Genomic DNA, 16477 nt, shown 5'->3' on the forward strand with positions numbered 1-16477 from the left:
TAGCTGATGGGACTGGCCAATAAGATGAGTGAGGACGAGGAAAAAATAGGCATCAAGGGTGGTCCTAGAATGTTGCCTTGAAAACCTGGGTGGAGGAGAGGATTTTGATTTTTAATCTAAGTATTATTGAACAGGTGACAGTCTGAATTTAAGGTAACAATCTGAATTGCTTTGAGCTATAACATAACTATGGTAAAATGTAGATTTTACATGAACAAACCAATGAACCCAATGAGTACACACTGTATAATGCTCATGGTGTGTTCATAACGTTCACAATATAGAACATTTCTATCACACCAGAGGGCTTCTTCATGTCCCTGCCCAGTTGATCCTCCCACCCCATTGAGTAACCACTATTTTTACTCCTTCTGAAAAGATTACTTCAACTTCTCTTAATGGGACTCAGGGTTGGAGATGTAAGTGGTAGAGTGCTTGCCTAATACATGTGAGGCACATGCATGCACACACACATATACCCACAAAGCATCTGGCTGCCCTGTGGAGTCCTGACTGGTAGCAGATTGGGTGGGCTAGAGAGATGAAGCTGAGACAAGGCAGGAGGCTGGTAGTCATCCAGGTGAAGGTGGAATGGACTAGGGTGGTCACAGGGGAGTCGTAGAGAAGTGGATCAGTCAGGCTATGTCCTGGAACTGTAGCTGATGGGACTGGTCAATAAGATGAATGAGGATGGGGGGAAAAAATAGGCATCAAGGGTGGTCCTAGAATGTTGCCTTGAAAACCTGGGTGGAGGAGAGGATCATTTTCTGAGATGAAGAAGATTGAAGAGATGAGATAAGGGCTACTGTGCATCTGTGTGAGCGTGTGTTTACTGGAGCTTAGGCTATCTCCCGAGACTAACAGTAGGCTCTATGTGCCTTGGCAGAACTCATAACTCATAACCATTGACTGAACGAATAGTGCTTGCTACTTGCAATTGATAGGCCTGGGTTAGGGTACCAGTTCTGTCCCATCTTTTGCCCTGTAACTTGGATCTTCTTCTGGGGCTGCTCAGTCTCCATCTTCTACCTTACCGAGTTAGAACTAAACCTCACATATGTATGCTGTGTAAGAACATGTAAGAAGAAAAACATCCACTATTCCAAGTTCTAGGCACTGGTAACAGGTCTTGTGAGGCTGGCTCCTTTTCCTCTCACCCACATTTTCCAAGTCACTCCAGACAGTCCTGCTGAGGGGCCTTGAGCCCTGAGAGGCCATTCCCTCTCCCGTCCCTCAGCCGTTCCCCAGCCTCAGAGAAACAGAATGGAGAACAGCAGGCGGTTGATTCATAGACTTTATCGGCTTTCTCTCCACCCAGCAAATTCTGCAATGACAACTGATCCTGTACAATACACACACTTCACTCTGTTAAAGCTGTGGGATGTGGGGTGTGGGCTGAGGAGCCCCTGGGAAGCAGCTGGGCAGCATCAAGGTGAGAGGCAAGCAGCAACCAAGACTGGGCCAGGGGGTTACTGTGTTCAAGGAGGGGTGGGAGCTGGAGTGAGAAGGCTGCTGAGAGGGGTCAGGAGGAAGGGTGGAAAGTCCAGGGGCTGCAGGGATAGAGGCAGGCATCAGCAGTTGCGGGGAACAGGGGGGCCATGGTCACCAGAAGGGCTGCAGCGGGTGGGTGGGGCATAGTGCCTATGTATGTCCATAGATAGTTTTTGCAACAGGAACCAGACTGCTGTATAAAAGGGACTGTACAACATAACCTATGATACAATGTTTACATATTATACAAGTCTCTTTCCCTCTTTGAGTTTTAAAAAATAAATTTACAATTCCAGAGCTTTGGGTAAAAAATATATACACCCTAGAGCAGGAGCAGCAGCCACTTTTGCTGCTGCTACTGCCACCACTGCCTCTTCAAAAGGGAAAGAGGTGGTGTCAGGAAGGCGGGTAAGGCTGTGCCAGGAAACCTCACCCAGTAGCTGCCAGGAGCTCCTTCACCCCGCAGCCCTGGAGCCCTGCGATGGGAGAGGGAGGGGAGGCAGAGGTAATAAAGGCCTTGTCAGAATCCAGTTTCACCTCCACAGTCTCTGCCTTCTCCCCCCACTTTCAGGGGCCTGCCGGCCCTAAGTGCAGAGATCCACTCCACCCAGTTCTACAGGGAGGACCAAGGGGAGTCAAGACAGGGAGAAAGGGACAGAGACTATGTTGTTGGGGTCAGATACAAGAGCCAGAAGGGGGATGACAATTCCCTTCCTTAGCAAAGAGATACCCCAAAGAGCAGGAGCATGGGAGGCAGGCACCCCTAACTCCTGAGAGTGCTATGCCCCTCTGCAAGGCAGAAGAAGGGTCCTATAGGCAGCTTAGGCCTGTGTTTCCCTGAGCATCTTTACCTTCTCATCAGAGCCCACCTAGGGATCTTGGGGAGGCAGGGTGGGGGACTCACAGGGCTGTTGGGTAACACTCCCACCTGCTGCTGCTCCTTGCCCTGGGGAGCAGCTCGGCTCACAAGCCTGGGCATGCAGGGCAGCAGGGGGCGCTGAGCAGGGAGTGGGGGGCAGGCACCCCACACTGTCCCAAGGGCAGATCAGACAAGGGTAGCACCAAACAGAGGGAACACCCCCCTACACACAACAACCCTCCCTCCATTACCAGATGCACTCCTGCTCCCTGAGAGGGGAAACACACACACACACACACACACACACACACACACACACACACACACGGAGGGTAATAGTCCCAGGGGTACATCCAGGGCTCCCAACCCTGACCAAGAGGAAGCCAGACAGGCAGTGGGAAAGAAAGCTGCCAGTGCGTCCCACAATGCCTGTCTTGTGAGTTGCTGCTTGGGAAGAGGAGGCTGGAAATTCCATCTCTGGAACAGACCTCACTGGGAGGTGACAGAGGAAAGAGCTGTCTATCCCCTTTTCCTGGAAAAGGCAGGAATAATAAGCAAAATAATAAGCAACTCAATGAGACCCTGTCTCTAAATAAAATAATACAAAACAGGGCTGGGGATGTGGTTCAGTGGCTGAATGCCCCTGAGTTCAATTCCCTGTACCAAAAAAAAAAAAAGGAAAAAACCTAATGTGTTTGGGGCATGAAAGAGTAACAGTAAGGGGATTTCAGTAGGATGAATAGGCTTATGAGCTTATGAGTCCAGGTAAGTCCATCCAACTCTTCCCCACGGAGCAGGAAGTTGCTCCAGGGGAAATATATTCCATGTGAGTTTGTTGGGACATCATGCAAAGTGCTTGAGTGCCAGGTGCCAAGGACCCTGGTGGGGGCAGCCCAGCCCCTCCATTTTCACTATTTTCACTGACTATTAGCCTCCAGCTTGTAGGAGAGCTCGAAGAGGAGGTTCTGGTTGTCGATGACCTGGAACTGGCGCACATAGGCCTTTGTCTGCAGGTGGTGAGGGGAGGCCTCCATGTCCAGACCTGGGGGACAGGGAAGGAGAAGCAGTCAGGTTCCCAGCCTCCCTTCTTCCTCTCCATGCACCAGGCAGAGCATAAGGATCAGGATGGGTGGTTGGCACGAGGAGAGAATGGAGAACTGACCCACGTAAGTAAATACGCGTTTAAGGAGAAAGGTCCCCTGAACCTTCCCACTTAGCCAGAACTCCACCCAAAACACTCTTAGAGTCCCAGGTACTAGATACTCACAGAGGGGCCGGCTCCGGTATTTTCGGATTGTCCTCACTTTCTCAGCCACTGAATGCTGGGAGATGACAAGAAATAAGCCCTGAAAAGGGCACAGAAAGATGCTCCCCCCTAACAGCTCCCCCACCTCCATTCTCCAACTCTGTTGATTTTACTCCCTCGAGTTCCCAGTTCCGAAGGACCAAAGGAAAGGGTGTAGGTGGGTGCCAGGTGGGTTGGCGGGTAGAGTTGCCCCCAAGCGGCCTGTCAGTTTTGCCACCCATGGGTGGGTTGCCACAGTGATGCCACCAGCAGACAGTCGAGAGTCTGTTAGGCAAGCTGGGCACCATGGAGGAAGACTTCTATTTTAGGAAGGTGACAGGAGAGAGGGGGAGGACAAAGCCCCTCACTCATGGGACAGAGGGTTGGCAGAGCCACTCACCAGCTTCTCGATGTTCACCAAACCATCTATGAGGGTCTTACTCCCCTCGTGTAGGAATGTCAGATCTAGGGGAAGAGGAGAGTCAAATGTGAGGCGAAGAGAGGAGAGGAGGTCCAAATGGCCATAGCATGTAGGACCCTCTCCCTCCCCCAGAACCCATTCAGTCTCTCCTCTGTAGGACACACAGAGCTGAGAGTCAGAACTGGGGCATGGGAAAAGGAAATGTGGATAGGAGAACCACATTGTGGCAGAGACTCTCTCACCTTTGAGGATCAGAGGCACAAAGGGAATCACAGGGGGCTTCATTTTGGAGATCACTTCTCGATAGCTTTTGTGGTTTCTGCAAGGATCCTAGCATTCCATAGAAGAGGGATCAGAGACAGATGGGCTTAGTGTACCCCAAAGATGTCTCCCACTCTCTCCCTCATCTCCCTGCCCAATCAGTTAAAGGGGTGTGTGGGTGTCTAGCTGGGAGTGTGACAGGGAGGGGCTGATTGCTCTCCCCTCTCCTCCAGGAAAAACAGGGTAGCAACGCTTCCACCCTTCCCCTTCCTGCATGGTGAGAAGTGCGGCCGTGTCCCAGGTACTAAAAATCGTGAAAAGGAAGCTTAAGGCAGAGGGTTTATGGGAACAGGAGTGAAAGTCCAAGGGCAGTCGAAAGAGCCAAACAAACTCACGGTCAGGTTCTCAAATTTGCGGAACAAGTTCTTGAATTTCCCTGGCAGCTTCTGCAGTGTTTGAAGGAAGGAGAAGAGATGTTAGAATGGAGCACCCCGGATTTCACAGGAACATCTGACTATTTCCCAGCATTAGAGGGGGAAGGGGCTAGCACATCTTGCTCAGCGCTGGGAAGTCAGTGAGTCAGGAAGTTAAGTCTGCCCTTGGAAAAGTCTGGGAGTTGAAAGAACCCAGAGGGCTGAATTATTCTGGGGAAAGTGAGACTTCTGCTTATGCAGGTGCTATGGCAAGGTGCCCACCTGACTGTTGGCTGAAACTCAACCCCACTTTTAAGGTCAATTCCACTCAGTCTGGGAATTTGGCTTTATACTAATTTGCACCGAGACATGACACAAGCTGTATGCCCTCGGGTTGTACTTGCCAGAAGAGGGCGCCTGCTTCCAACCAGCACAAAGACTATCAGTAATCCCAGGAGACAGAACTAGGGTGAGCCCAGGATGCCAAGATCCCTGAGGTGGGATGGCTGGGCCACCTCGGCGGCAAGAGAAGGAAGGGAGGGGATTCCTCACCTCCCAGGTGAGCCGCAGGCGGCTGACGGCGGCGTTGTCCAGCCCCATGACCACAGCGTAGAAGGACAGCAGGTCCTGGTTCTGCTTGCAGCTGAGGAGTGCAGGGCAGGGTTAGGAGGCACCCAGCAGCTTGCGGCTGCATGGCCTCTGCGTGCCCCTCTCCCTGCCGCGGCTGGCCACACTCACATGGCTGCGATTTTGATGAACTTCTTGAGCAGCTGCGCCCGCTTGCCTGGGGCCTCGCAGAGCAGCACCTCGGTGGCCACCCAGTGCGTGACCTCGCTGCAGCGCTGCAGCAGCAGCTCCAGGTTGGCGGTCTCCCGGCGACCACGTTCCCCATGGAACACGTAGTCCACAAACTCCAGCTACACCCACGGTTCCAGAGGGGCCACCAAGGTGTCAGGGCATGGGTGGGAAGATGGCAGCGCAGGGCGGGAGGAGCGGGAGATGGGAGGAGGCAGGAGCCGGAGTGCGAGGTGGGGGCGGGGGGCGGGGATAGGGACAGGACAAGAAGCGAGAGAAGCAAGGTTAATAGGATCTCACCATCTATTGAGCACTGACTAGGTGCCAGGCACTTGCTAAGGGCTGACTTCTCCTCAAGACAACCACCCGAGAGACATTATTGTCGCTTACCTTTTTAAAAAATGCTTTAACAGTGAATATTTAAAATTACCAAGACAGGTTCTGGGTAAGCTGTGTTTGGCCCTAAATCACTCCAGTATGGAGTGTCTCTCTGCCATTTTTTTAGATGGGAGGACAAAGGCTTGAGGAGGTCATGGCTGTGCATTGCCCAAGGGCATGCTTAGGAGGGTCTGCTACAAAAACTGACTCCCATTGGCTCATTTCTCCCTCCTGCCCCATGCCCAGCACCAGCCTCAGTCCCCACCTCATGCACACATCGGAATAGCTCCCAATGGAAGGCAGTAAGGTGGTTGGCAACATCCTCTGGCTCCACTCGGTGTATCTCTGTGTCTCCAGGGGAGACCTGGATCTCTTCGGGGAGGGGCACCTGGTGGCAGGCAGGGACAGAGGGGCTGGGCTCCTGGTGGCAGGGTGAAGGACTGTTTACAGTGCCCCCTCAGCCCTTGCTCCCAGTCAAAGCCTTGTCTTACCAGGGCCTCATAACTGTCCCGAGTACAGGCAAACAGGTGGCTGTTGATGCCCAGTGTGGTGAAAACACAGTCTTCAGTAGGCTGGAGAAGGACCTTCTCTGCAGGAGAGCAGGCTGCTTACCCTCAGCCCAGCCCCCTTATTCCCTCCCACACCCTGAGCTCTGTCTCCTTTCCCATCCAGAATGCCTAACCCTGCACTGACCCATTCTAGACCAGTAGGATTCATGCTATCACCAGTTTATGCCATATTTATCTGAAAATTGTCAAACGATTATTTTTTTTTAACCCCCAACATTCTTTCACAGCTTTTTTCTCATTCTTTTGTCCCCATGACATTGGAAAGGGAGGATTTTTTTTTTTTTCTTAGTGGAAAATAAGACTATGTCTACACTGCAGACCTTCTGCCTTCCCACAGGGATTGGAGGCCACCTTGCATCTTTTTGTGCTGTTGTTTTTGTGGTACAGGGGATTGAACCCAGGGCCTAGCACATGATAGGCAAGTGCTCTACCACCAAGCTACATACCAGCCATTTTTATTTTTTATTTTGAGACAGGGTCTGACTAAGTTGCCCAGGCTGGCCTTGACTTTGTGATCCTCTGCCTCAGTCTCTTAGCTAGGATTATGTGCCACCATGCCTTCCCATCCTGTCTTTACCCTGATAAAAGGACCAGAACCCAATCCCCAGGTGAGGGAGAGGCAGCAATCAGATCAAAATCAAAGGGTACTGGGCTATTGCTTCCCTGGAGGTCTTATTCAGCCAAATGCAGGTTCTGATCCAGCAAGTCTTGGGTAGGGTCTGAGATTTTTGAATGCTCCCAGGAGATACACATGAGGCTTGTCCCAGGATCATACTTGGAGTAGCAAGGGCCTAGAATTCAGTCTTTATCTCTGCCCTAGAGCACTGACCCTTACCTCCCGAGGAGGCCACAGCTACCAGGATGAGGGAATCCTCACGTCCAGCGGGCTCCTCTGAATACTGCAGCTTCTCTGTCACAGAGCCCAGAATGTCCTGCACAGATGCTGAGAGACGGCTACGTATGGTCACATAAGAGTGGTCAGGCATGTAGACCCGGCAGAAGACTGCACAGAGACAGGAAAGCAGCTTTTCAACAGAGGTAGAGTGTCAGCCCCTCCAGGTTACTTCTGTTCCATACCAGAGGCTGGACTCTGGAGATAAGTGTAAGAGGGTACTTCAACTACACAAGGAGACTCCAGTGAGGGTACCCAAGACCCAGACACACCACAAGTCCCCCTGAGTCACTTGGGAAGCCTTGCCCCTTCTAATTATGACACTCACTCTCATCTGAGCCCCGGAAAGCCACTCGGGTCTGGAGACAGGAATCTATCCGGCGGAAGTGGCGGAAGAGTGGCTTCACCTGCTTGCTGGGTGGCTGGCTCTCCTCTGGAATCCTGGTATAGACACAGCTGGGCATCAGCAAGCCCTGCCGGGCATATGGAGCACCAAGCAGGCAACGTTAAGCAAGGATATTAAAACTGGGCCAAGGACGCACCAGCTCATTTCAGAAGGTGGTTAAGGAGATCAGAAGAGAAGACAATGACCAGCTTGGGACAACTGACCAAGTGACCCAAATCAAGTGCCACTTTTTCCATGGGTTCTTCTCTAATCCACCCACCTACCAGGAAAAGTCACTTGCTTGCTCAACTGCTGTAAACATTGGGAAATATTGCTTATGTTCATGTCTTCTCTTCTATGAAATTGAGAGATTTTGAGGACTGGGATTTGTTCTTACTGAATTTTTGTTTTCATTCTCGCAGGCCTAGCACACTGATTGGCACATGATAGGTAGTAGGCCATTAGATGTTTCCTGAATTTTGCTGACAAAGACTTCACAGTCTGGGAGGGAGACAGATGTGCACACAGCTACTTCTAACACCAGGCAGGAGGTATTGGTGATGTGACAAAGGCACAGGAGAGTGATGATGGTATGGGGGAGAAAGAAAGCTATTCCTAAAAGGAGGATCTGGGACATTTTCATGGAGAAGGTGGCATTTGACCTGGGCCTTGAAGGACAACAAGAAGAGAAACAGGTGGGAGGAAGGCATTCTGGATGTATGATGTAACCAACAACAGGAATCTGGGAAAGCACAGGAATTGAGAGAATGGGGGGCTGAGGAGGGAGTATCAAAGGTCAAATATGGGAGATGAGGTGGGAATGATCAACAGAAGACAGAAAGGGAAGGGTGTTGAATGCTGTCCTGGGATATTTAGATTTGTCTTGGAGACAGTGAGGGAGAGTGGATGCTTTTGGAACAGGAGTCCTGATGGTATCATTTATGCAAGTTTGAAAGATCTCTCTGGCGTCAACGTAAAGAGAGGGAGAACGATGCAAGGCCACGAGCTAAAGCCCTGAGTAGGAGACTGTGGCAGTAATCCAGGTGAGAGATAATGAGGCCTACACAAGGGCTATAGTGGTGGGAATGGAGAGGAGAAAACTGAAAGGGCAAAAGGGATGAATGGATGCAGTGGTGTCCAGAAGCCTGCCCATGAGTTCAATTTTGGGAGATTTTGCCAACTGACATTTTTTTTTTTTTATATTTTTTTAGATGTTGACAGACCTTTATTTTATTCATTTATTTTTATATGGTGCTGAGGATAAAACCCGGTGCCTCACACTTGCTAGGCAAGTGCTCTATCACTGAGCCACGACCACAGCCCCGTAACTGACTTTTAATATGGACATTAAAATATGCATGTATTTACATTTCATAAACATGATCAAATAAATTATTACATAAAAGGAAGTATCCTAATTGTTTTAGTCCAGTTTATTATTATCTGTGTTCTTGAGATTTTTACATCTAGTGTATCAGCACTGTGGAAATGCTATATAACAGTCAGCTACCACACACATCTCTTCCCTATTCAACATTCAGTGACATCATGTCAGTAGCTTCAAATCAAATACCATGACAGAATTTATGCCATGGGAATGTGCAAAAGCTACGAGTCAAGGCTCTTTCTCCTGAAGCATTAGTTGTTAAATATTAACTAGTTCACCACTGGATTAACAGACAAATGGATGGGAAAATGGACAATAAAAATGACTGGACACAGTGCTCTGTGCTACCCTCCAGTAAGAGAAAGAGGCTGAAATAAAACCATAAGGCTGGGTGCACTGGTGCACACCTGTAATCCCAGCAACTTGGGAAGATGGGGCAAGTTTACAGCCAGCCTCAGTAACTTAGCAAGGCCCTACACAACTTAGCAAGACTCTGTCTGAAAATAAAACATAAAAAGGGCTGGGGATGTGATCAAGTGGTTAAGTATCCTTGGGTTCAATCCCTGGTACCAAAAAACAAAAACAAAAACAAAAACACACAACACTATATTAAAGCCAAAAGGTTAGAGGTAGCCCCTGTAATAGAGAAATATAGGGGACCTCTTTCCTGTCCCCTTAAGCAACCCATTCCCCCTCACTTTAGCTCCACTGTCTCCACAAGCTGGTGCAGCCTCAGTGTGTCCTCTCGGAGGTCTTGGTAAAGGGATTCATCCTTCATAATCAGCAGGTACAGATCCTGAGGAAAGGAGGACAGAGAAGGTAAGGGCAGGGGTTTCATCCCAGGGACCAATTTCCACAATGGCTAGGGCAGGGACTCCATGCCTTTGAGCAGAGAAGAACCACATAATCCAAGGCCCACTGACATCTTTTGCTTCCAGGTACCCAGATTGAGGAGTATAGCTCCTTCAAAGGGGCCTCCTTCCAGAGTTAATAGCTTGCTCACCCACCTTTTCTTCCCCAGGCCCACCTTGATGATGTGGCCGGCCCCCTCTTCCTCCTGCAGCAGCCCCTGATAGGTGTCCAAGAAATGGAGTAGCATAGCCAGACAGGCCTGCTTCCGGCCCAGCCCCTCAGGGCCCTCCAGGACCCCTGCCTGAACAAAGCTGACCCCTAAGTCAAGAAAAAGCCGTGAACAGACAACCTGAGGAAATTGGGAAGGGAGGCAACGGCTGGCTAAATTGCCCCCAAATAGGTTTGGGGCCAGGGAGAAAGGAGGTCTAGGGGCACCAGAGCCAAGACCTTCTGTGTCAGCCCAGGGTTTTTACTTAGAGTAGGTAGTGATAGTGTCCACCTGACCACTTCCAGCTCCTGTATGTTAGCTTTTCACTTGAGAATACTTTGCCAAGACCCATCCATTCTCTGGTCAGTCCAGGGCCCTGGAGCTTAGTTGCACCCACAAACCTGAATTTATCGCTCTGTAAGGCCTGATGTTTCTAGAGAATCTAAGACATTCTACTCAGTGACCTGACATTTAGAATTAGGTTCTAAAATAACTCAGTGAGAGGCTGTATTCTTACATGAGACCCAACTAACAGGCTGGCCAGCGGCTCATCTGTACTGGCCAGGTCTCCTACTAAAGTACAGCCAAGACCTGAAGTTGACAGCAGACCCTGTAATAATACACTGGATAACCAAATATTTAGAGGAATAATTCAGTGGGAAGAGAGGCATCCTTAATAGAATAATAACACAGGTCTTTGCAGTCACCAAAGAACTCTCACATCTATCAGATTGATCTTCGCAGCAGGCCATAGCTAGGGAGGCCAGGTGTTATTTACCTCCATTTTACAGAAGAAACTGAAGTCCCAGGAGGTGAGGTGATCTGCTTAAAGTGACACACTGGTGAATTGTAAAGTTGGGTATATTTTCTAGAGGAGAGTTTGGGCTCTGATGTCACATGTTGGTTAGAGGGAATGGGCTCCCCTCCTGGTCTCCCTTTTACAAATTCCACAAAAGGATATTACTGGTGTAGTTCCTGTAGAAATTTCTCCGTTGGGAGGAAGAGGGAGTGGGTGAGGACGATGTCATCAAGCAAGATATCTGTAGAGATCAATGGGTGCCACGGATGTCAGAAGGGCACTTTCAGGACCAGATTGGAAATCCTGCACCCCTTTCTCTGGCCTCCCGAGGGCAAGTTCTCTTTAGGCAGGCTGGAGCCCAGGCCACCTGCCCTGTCATGCTCTGCGCACGTGCACACACATGTGTGAAGATTCTGGGCAGCTGCTGCGGGGGTGGGGCTGGCAGCTGCCAAGGCAGCTGGAGGGAAGGAGGTGTGCCTTTGACGGCAATGCGTACTTCTCTTTGGTATATGTGGAAAGTTGGTCAGATAGCACACCAAGCCTGAGATCTGCCTGAAAAATGAAGTAGCCCACAGAAGGGTCTCTGGATAAAGAGAACTTCCAAACACAGAGGTTAGGGTCAGTGGCATGCATATGTATCCTTCCTCCCCTCCCCTCACAGCTTTGAGTTCTTCCCAGACAGGTGGGAACCAGACCCATTAAAATGGAGAGGGAGGGACTGCCATCTCTTTGATCTCAGAACCTTTAAGTAGAAAGCTGTGTACTCTAGATGCCCAGAGATGGAAGGGTTAATGATGGAAGGGTGGAGGGGAAGGGCTCCTCTCACCACCCTTTTCCCTTCCACACCCCTGTCTGGGCCTGGCTCAGCCAGTCAGCCAGGTACAAGGTCGCCCTGACTCGCAGCCAGCCCTGGGGTGGGGCAAAGCCTACTGGCACACACAGACAGGCAGGGCACAGGGAGGGAGTCAGGAGTCTTCACCAGGACAGGTTAGGGCCAGGTCCTCAGGCACTGCTCCAGGACAAAACCAAGGCTTCTGACAGACCTTGGCTCACCATTTTGGGCCACTAATTCTAGCCATGAAGATGAAGAAGAACCAACACAAAATCATCTATTTCATTTCACAAATGAGAAACTGAGGCCCAGTGCTGGAAGGGACTGGCCTGGAGCAGGAAGAACCCCAACTCCTGCATGTTTGCTCTTTTCTCAGTATGTTGGAAGAAGGGCAAAGTGTGAGGGTAGAACCTAGTGGTCAGATGGGCCTGCCCAGACGTTCAAGAGGCTCTGACTAGGTGTGGAGGACCTTCTGTAAGTCCTTTCCTCCTACACGCCCTGGGAGGAAACCAAAATGTCTTGAGAACATGGGTTATATTGGAAATATCAGGGTGGTGGGTTAAGCTGATTCTCAATTCACCCTGGGACTGGTTTGGGCTTTCCCAAACCAATTACTCTGGGGATTCAGCCTGTCAGGCCAGATAAATGGGTAACAATCAATTCAGGAGCCTTACCCCAGGGGAGATAGCAGAGTCTTGTAGCACCAGCCCCCTGTGGAAGGGCAAAGACAGTTTCTCCCTTTTCCTCTTTACTGAGCTATACTGTTGTATTCTGAAAGTAAGTCAGAGATTCCCCCATCCCTGAACCCCAGCTTCAGGGACAGTGACTAGGATTAAGCAGTTCTCTTTATCTCACAGGAAAGCAAAGACAGCAAAAGAGGAGCATGGGGCAGAGTGGGGGAGATGGTGATATGGGGGCTACAGTTTGGCATCTGTCTCTTCCAAAGCAGGCTCTAGTCCAATGCACAGCCTCCCCAGGGAATGTGTCATAGAGACACAGGGTGTGTGGTGTAGGCGGGAAGTTATGGTTAGAAGAGCTGTGTGTGTCTGATATTTTTCTAATTAAATCCAAAAGGTGTCAGCTCCCCAGGGCAACTACAGTCTGAGCCAAAGGAGAGGACCCAGACCTTGAGAAAAATCTAGGGGAGGTGTCCCACTCCACACACCTAGTTTGGAATTCCTTGCAGAGGGCTAAGAGCAAAGTGTAAACCCCCACCTATCTTTAGGGTCTCAACTTGGGCTTACAAACCTCAGACCCTCCTATGCTTAATGCAATGCCTAGAATTGGACTTAAGATCCTGAGGTCTTCTATGTCAACATTAACCAGTAATTTGGGATTCGGTTTTCTTACAGGCCCCTTAGTAGGGTTCTGATGGGGAGGGGTGAAATAGCATCATCATTTAGGGAATAAGCCTCTGAGGGTGTGGTTATTATTTTTTAAAGCAGCCAAGAGCAAAGGCCTGCCACCGGAAGGGTGAGAGCTAGAAAGGCCCAAACCCCCCTGGATGCTGCAGGGCCCTGATGCCTGCCTGAGGCCCCTTCCTTCACAAACATCTTCTGAGTCCAACCCCAAATAGAAAGCTAGCCCCTACCAAGTTGCTAAGGAAGAGGCCAGCCTTTGCCTGAGCCCCAAAGGCAGCTTGGGCCCTGTCCTCGCTGATTTACCAAGTGGACTAGCCTGTACTCTGGGGCTTCTACACAGTCAGGGACTCCTGTCAGGTTTTTCAGGCCTTGGGCACGTCGGGAGGGTGGCACAGGTTGAGCTCAAAGGCTTCCATTTTAGTATTTCAGGTCCCAATTTAGGGGCACGGGAGGAGGTAGTCAACAGCAGGGACCCATGGGTGAATGTGGCTAAAATGTCCAGAGGAGAGGAAGGGTAGCTGAAGGAGAGGAGGCTCAGCTTCTTCCCTGGTGGGTGAGGATGCTACAGGGATGAAGGTGGGCACTGCCGCTCCTCTTCTGCTTGAGACAGGGTCTGAGGCTCAGTTCAGTCCCAACCTGGTTTAGGGGGAGCCCTCAATCCACACCCAGGCTCAGAGGGTCATTCCCACTCTCCAAGGGCAAGAAGAGGAACCGGGGCACCCGCCGCCCGCTCTGGGATGGACGAGCCTGTGGACTTCTTACCTGAGGCACCGCTGTCCCTGGTGGCCCCTCCAGCCAGCCGTTCCAGAACCCGGTTTAAAAGATGCTCCGGCAGCTCCGGAGCGCCCAGCGGGGCCCAGGGCGGTGAAGTGAGGGGCTCGCCTGGGGACAGCTCATCTGAGGAATATGAGGAAGGGGAGCGCAAGGGCCCCCCGCCCCCGAGCGACCCTGGCCCTGGCACCTCCTCTAGCTGCAGCCAACAAGGACCCCCACTAATCGGCTCCTCCGCGACCCCCGCGGGTTCTCCCCCTTCTTCCTCAGGGGGCGGCTCCAGCCCAGGCTCGGCGGGGGGCTCCCGGAGGAAAGCTGGGAGCAGCAGGCGAGACACGCTCTGACGCCGCTGCAGCGGCCGCGGTCCCCCGGCTGGACCGCCGCCCCCGCCAGGTCCCCCACCCCCTCCAGACCCGCCGCAGCTCCCCGGACCCCCGCCGGGACCTCCCGCCACCGTCCGTCCCGCCAGCTGCGACGTCTGCTTCTTCAAAAATTTCTCCAGCGGCTTCATGCCCCCCCCCGCCCCTCTCCTAGGGGCCGCCGGGGGACCCAGGTGTCCCAGGCGCGGGCGGGGGGGGCGGGGACACGATGCTCAGAGCCGGAGGAGCAGAGCGGAGGGCCGTGCCAGGCGCCGGACTGGGTACCCGAGGTGGCCGAGTCTTGCTGGCCGAAGTCCAGTGGCCAGTGGCCGGGGGAGGTGCCAGAGGGAAGGAGTGTCCGCTCTCAGCGGCCTCCCATGCCGGCTGCAGCCAAAGGGTAAGCAGGCTACGGGGCCAGTGCCCCGGGTTCCGCGCCTGGGCCGGGCTGCAGTGGCAGAGGCAGCGTGCCCAGCGCAAGGCTGAGAGGACGCGGCGGCGGCTGCGCTCCTCGCCGGGGGGAAGGTGGCAGAACAGAGACCGCGCCCCCTTCTCCAGTCCCCGCCCAGTCCCCGCCCCTCCCATCCCTGGGTCCTTCCCCCTGGGTCCTTCCCCCTGGGCCGCGCGAGGCTTGAACTTGGGTGCTGGGGCTGACCGCGAAGGGAACGGGGGCTTGGGTTCAGAGCAGACGCAGAAATTAAAGGCAAAAGCGAGGGAGTGATTTAATAACGGAGAAGCATTCCTGGCTCAGGGGATTACTGGGTCTCAGCATCATTTCAAATAGCCAGGCCTGATCTGTGGTCTGCATCTGGACTCACCTACCTGTAACCAGGTGAGACCTACAAAGATTGCTGAACCCTGTTCTCCTCTGCCTTATTCAGAGGAATACCTGGCCTTTAACTTCAATAAAAGGGGCTGGGAAGGCCTCTTGGGTGGACTGGCATTGGCATCGGGGGCGGTGCCCTTCTGCCCTCTCTGGTAGGGCATAGTAGGTGGTACAGGGCTGGCCTGTGAGGCAGGTACTGGCAGGCAAGTAAAAGCCAGGCAGAGAACAGCAGGTTGTGGCAGGTCGAGTTTGGGTGAAAAGAAATAGTAGGCAGAAGGGAGGAGGCCAGGAATATGGGGACACCTGAGCCTAGCTGGTAGGAGGGCCACAGAAATGGGTGACAAGCCCAACTGGCAACTAACATCATCAAGCACTCAGAGCCCAGAGTGTACATAGTCATAGAATGGGAATAATGTTGTTGTCAGATTGCATTCCAAATAATCCTTATTCCTAAGGCTTATGCCAGGAGTCTTCTCTCCCTGAGGGCACCCTACCCCCCCCCCCCCCCCAGGAGACAGTGTGAGCACATCCAGGTAAGGTTTTCAAGGTCAGGGGAGTGGCACCCTGTTCCAGATGAGTTGAGACTCCTTAGACAATGCTCCACCCATTTACTGTGTACCAGCCAGGCAAGGACAGGAATGCTAATAGCTGGGAGTGGTGGTGGAACTGACAGGGTGTGTACTACACCCATGTTGCTGTATGTGCATATCTAGTTCCATGTGTGCTACAGCATGTGTTCACAGAAATAAAGCTTTGCACACCCATCTGGGGATTTGGAAAGGGAACAATAAAAAGAAATAACCCAATTTTGGCTAAGAAGCTAGGTCTGAGTATCAGTTTCTAGGGCTCCATTTTTTGGACATCCCAGTATCTCTCAGGTTGAAAGGGGAAACTGGTTGGAGTGTCTTGGAGCTCCCCAGGTAGCATTTTATGATCCAAATAGGAAGAGGAGAGGGCTTCTCTCCCAGCACATGCCACAGTTACCAGATTAAGCCGGTTGCCTTGGTAACCTCCTCTCTGGGCAGGATTTGGGATTGTCGGTTAGGAAGGGCGAATTGGGGAATGTGGAGGGTGTGGGAGCTGTAAATAAAAGGGATTGACTTCTGGAAACTAAAAGGTTGGGGGACAGGACCCCAACCTCCCTCCCCCAATTACTCAAGGACATCAGGTAATGATTTAAGTTCAGGATCTTGAATCCAGGAGTCAACACCAGGAAGTGGTCCTCCTGGAGCAGTAGTACTTTCCAACCTGACTGCACACTGAAATTAAAGGGAACTTTACAGGATGTCCAGGTCATACCCCGGATCAATTAAAAAGATGAGGCAGGGCCAAGGTT

General features: G+C 51.8%; 1 protein-coding gene across 1 annotated transcript; it reads right to left on the bottom strand.

Moving 5' to 3' along the window:
- Positions 1-1282: 1282 nt before the first annotated feature.
- Rapgefl1 (Rap guanine nucleotide exchange factor like 1) lies at positions 1283-14834 on the bottom strand. The gene is made up of 15 exons (XM_047547150.1): positions 13951-14834; positions 11158-11236; positions 10164-10299; positions 9835-9932; positions 7693-7805; positions 7308-7475; positions 6395-6492; positions 6169-6291; positions 5469-5647; positions 5283-5373; positions 4713-4763; positions 4299-4386; positions 4036-4100; positions 3618-3672; positions 1283-3392 (listed from the first exon to the last, which is right to left on the bottom strand). Exons 1-15 carry the CDS (start codon positions 14468-14470, stop codon positions 3268-3270), a joined length of 1989 nt encoding a protein of 662 aa, XP_047403106.1. The 5' UTR covers positions 14471-14834; the 3' UTR covers positions 1283-3267.
- Between the last annotated feature and the right edge of the window lie 1643 nt (positions 14835-16477).

The sequence above is a fragment of the Sciurus carolinensis genome, chromosome 3, assembly GCF_902686445.1.
Source record: "Sciurus carolinensis chromosome 3, mSciCar1.2, whole genome shotgun sequence".
Taxonomy (NCBI): domain Eukaryota; kingdom Metazoa; phylum Chordata; class Mammalia; order Rodentia; family Sciuridae; genus Sciurus; species Sciurus carolinensis.